General features: G+C 42.8%; 1 protein-coding gene across 6 annotated transcripts in view; it reads left to right on the top strand.

Moving 5' to 3' along the window:
* slc4a11 (solute carrier family 4 member 11) overlaps nucleotides 1–4,200 on the top strand; it is a 156,939-nt gene that overhangs the window by 128,092 nt on the left and 24,647 nt on the right. For all 6 annotated transcript variants that reach the window (XM_032511973.1, XM_032511971.1, XM_032511969.1 and 3 more), the window contains 2 exons: nucleotides 1,577–1,661; nucleotides 2,692–2,817. In XM_032511973.1, coding sequence (XP_032367864.1) covers nucleotides 1,577–1,661; nucleotides 2,692–2,817 — 211 coding nt within the window. The remainder of the gene's footprint in view (nucleotides 1–1,576; nucleotides 1,662–2,691; nucleotides 2,818–4,200) is intronic.

The following is a 4,200-nucleotide window of genomic DNA, read 5'->3' as shown; positions in this document are numbered from 1 at the left end:
TTTCACAAATTTCAGTATGACACGTAATGCCGTAAACCGTTCAAATCTGAGCATGTGCGACTAAAATCTGCACTTGTCTCACATTGGGCAGTGACACTAACCATTGCCTAATCCTATTTCCTTACAAGCAGCACTGCCTAGAAGGCGATGTTAGGGGCTTAAGACACCAAACACCATTTTAATTAGCTGGACACATGGTTAAACATCATTTTCCAGTGTATCGCCTTAGTTTGTCCACAACAATCCCCCCAATCGGTAAAACATTAGCCTGGTCCTACCAGACCCTGGTACATTAGCCTTGTCCTACCAGACTCTGTCCATTAGCCTGGTCCAACCAGACTCTGTCCATTAGCCTGGTCCAACCAAACTCTGGTCCATTAGCCTGGTCCAACCAAACTCTGGTCCATTAGCCTGGTCCAACCAAACTCTGGTCCATTACCAGGGTCCAACCAAACTCTGGTCATTATGCCTGGTCCTATCAGACTCTGGTCCTTAGCCTGTTCTACCAGACTCTGTCCCTTACTGGTCCAACCAGACTCTGGTCCATTAGCCTGGTTCTACCAGACTCTGGTCCATTAGCCAGGTCCAACCAAACTCTGGTCCATTAGCCTGGTTCTACCAGACTCTGGTCCATTAGCCAGGTCCAACCAAACTCTGGTCCATTAGCCTGGTTCTACCAGACTCTGGTCCGTTAGCCTGGTCCTACCAGACTCTGGTCCATTAGCCTACAGCCAACAGAGTTTTGCAAGGCAAGGAGAACATCAGGCATTTATCCTGGAAATAACCCGTTGTCGATCCAGAGTACTGTCTAACTAGCGAAGCACCATCGATAGGCAAGGAAAGTAATACCAGCACCAGCTGTTTGGATCTGCATATGTAGACCTAATTAACATACAGTCTATGATTGAGACATGTGATGTTTAAAAAAAGTTTTGGGGGTTAAGATATAGTGTTTTTGTGTGTGTTGGGTGTGTGTGTTGTGTGTTGTGTTGTGTGTTGTGTGGTGGTGGGGGTGTGTGTGTGTGTGTGTGTGTGTGTGTGTGTGTGTGTGTGTGTGTGTGTGTATGTATGTATTTATGTATATATATATATATATGTGTGTGTATGTATATACTGTAGTATGCACAGTACAGTTCGGCTTGTGCCTGGAAAACCAAAAGATTTTGAAGTTCTGTAAAAAGCTCAACAGCTAAACATCATCAGCAGTCCTTGTGCAGGCAAATCCACAAATACTTGCTCTTTCCAAAAGAAATTTTTGTAAATGATTTCATTACCATTCAAGTTTACCATTCAAATATTCAGCGCCAAAGAATTTAGTCAACCGTCTGTCCTGATTTCTTTCTTCTTTCTTCTTTATTGGTCTCTGCGACCCAAGCCCTGTTCTATTAAGCAAATAGGTTCTAACGTCAAACACAAACAGCGTCTATGAAAAGAAAAACACTTTGACACAATTGTCAAATTTGCAACCATTGTTACTTTCCTTGCCTGTAGATGGTGCACCCTGGCATACTTGCAAACCGCTGCTGCCGATACTGATGCCAAGCTGTGTGTCTAACCTTTTGCCTTCCGTCCACAGTGTCAAGATTTCTTCAAAGCCGGCCGGGGGATTTATGAAGACTTCTGTCGCCGACTGCCTTTCTACCCCTCTGACTTCACAGATGGTAAGCTGGACCTGGACTTGTAGTGAGAGTGAATCATCTTCCTTATTATCACACACTGGGGCGCCTCTGGCAGCTCCTCATTTGTCTGTCACCCTTTGCCTCAGATACATCTGTGCTCCATCTGGGTCACATCTAGGGTTGTCTCCAACTAAAATGACTCAAATGTCTTCCTGCTCCCATATGTTCCCGTTAGCATCCAATATTATTGTAATTTCCCAAGCCATCAGACAAGGACATTACCCTACACATTCCCTTTGCAATCTCAGCCGACTGGTGGTTTTATTGAGTCATCAAATCATTCTCTCTATCAGCAGTTGTGTGAAAACGTTTCTGGCGTCAGTCAAACAAATGTTCACATGCTGCTTGACCTTTAGCATTTGTTTTTTCCAAAAGAGAAAAAAAATCAGTATTTTCTTGTTTTTTCTCGCCGTTACTGCCAGAGATGCTTGTGAATTTCAGGAAATTGCTCAGAGTTTTTGCTTCAAAGTGCTTAATTAAACCAGATAAATTGACCATGATTGTGTTAAAAACTGACTGCGTAAAGTGCATTTTAGTACACCAGAGTTTTCTAGCTTCTCAGCTGCTCTATTTCAGTCCTTTGTCATAATATCCAAACGCATTCATTGGGCTGTAACAAAATCGAGATACCACAGTCTTGTGAGTGTCATCAGATAATGATCATCGGATGAAGGTCACAGGACCAAAATCACTGTGATCACATTAGAGCCCAATTAAAGTGCTTTATTCCAAAATGACTTATCCATCATTTGGATAAAAGCCATAACTGTTCTTACATAACAATGGATAGATCAAAACCAAAACAATTTTTTTTTGAAAAAGGGCAGTATGTAGTGCAAGCCTGTGTAGTATAGTTTTTCTGTACATACTGATACGGGTTGTTCCACATTGTAGAGCCGTTGAACGATGAACTCTGTTAATGTATGTGTCGCTTTGAAATTAAAGTGTTGAGCCTCCTCCACTCCATTATGAGGTGAATGTGACTCATGTGTTTGTGTTTGTCTCCCCTCAGGTATAGTTGGCAGTAATAAAACCCTGCTGAAGTACATGACCACAGCCATCTTCCTCTACATCGCCATCCTCCTCCCCGCCATCGCTTTCGGCTCCCTCAATGATGAGAGCACACGTGGGGAGATAGGTATGAGAACGTGCACACTTTTCTCTCCTGTTTGTTTTCTCCACAGAGTTGGGTAATACATTCTTTGTATATCTGTATTTTTCACAGTACAAGTAGTCATGTCATTTAGCATTGTATAAATATATTAATTAGTGTAGCTTTAACATAGGTTAAAGAGCCCCTATTATACTCCTTTCCAGGGTCATATTTGTACCCTTGGGGTCTACTAGAATACATGTTGTACACAATGTTAAAAAAAAAACATGTTTCTCATACTGCCCATTGCTGCAGTGTCTCCACCTGTCAGTACGTGTTCTTGGCCCACCTTCCTGAAAAGCCCAGTCTGCTTATTGGTCAGCTAGACCACTCTGTCGTGATTGGTCAGCTATCCCACTCTGTTGTGATTGGTCAACCAAATTCCAGTCTACATTGACAACGTTCTACTTCCGATATTGCTCAGGTGCGGCGGAAATTCCTCCAGATGTCCCTCATTTCGGCCGGACGTCCGTGACCTTCCACTTTCTTTGTGTTGGCATTCTAACCTCCGGTGGATTTCTGAGGACTATGGTTACCTGGTCCTCAGATCTCTGCAGGGTAAATCCGGACAGCTAATTAGACTATCTGTCCAATCTGAGGACTATGGTTACCTGGTCCTCAGATCTCTGCAGGGTAAATCCAGACAGCTAGCTAGACTATCTGTCCAATCTGAGGACTATGGTTACCTTGTCCTCAGATCTCTGCGGGAAATCCAGACAGCTAGCTAGACTATCTGTCCAATCTGAGGACTATGGTTACCTGGTCCTCAGATCTCTGCAGGGTAAATCAGACAGCTAGCTAGACTATCTGTCCAATCTGAGGACTAGGTTACCTGGTCCTCGATCTCTGCAGGGTAAATCCAGACAGCTAGCTAGACTACCTGTCCAATCTGAGGACTATGGTTACCTGGTCCTCAGATCTCTGCAGGGTAAATCCAGACAGCTAGCTCGACTACCTATCTGTCCAATCTGAGTTTTCTTTTGCACGACTAAAACAAGCTTTGAATGCACATGTTCCACCAAAACAAGTTCCTTCCTGAGACTATTTTGCAGAGGCACTGTTGCTCGCTCATCATGATTGTGATTGGTTTAAAGAAATGCCAATAAACCAGAGCTTGACACCAAAAAAGCATAATAGGGGCTTTGCATCATATTAAGCGTCCCTGTTTAAAAAATCTAATTTGTTTCAGTTTCTGTTCAGCGCCACAAAAAATCCTGGAACAATTAATCGATTAGTTGTCAACTAAATTAATCGCCAACTATTTTCATAACTAGTCGGTTTGAGTAATTTTTTTAAGACAAAAGTAAAAGTTGTCTGATTCGAGCGTGTTAAATGTGAATATCTTCTAGTTTCTTCTCTCCTCTGTGA

This window comes from Etheostoma spectabile, unplaced genomic scaffold (genome assembly GCF_008692095.1).
Source record: "Etheostoma spectabile isolate EspeVRDwgs_2016 unplaced genomic scaffold, UIUC_Espe_1.0 scaffold58, whole genome shotgun sequence".
Classification (NCBI taxonomy): Eukaryota; Metazoa; Chordata; class Actinopteri; order Perciformes; family Percidae; genus Etheostoma; species Etheostoma spectabile.
Note: the sequence above shows the minus strand (reverse complement) of the source record. Positions and strands in the feature narration are given on the sequence as shown.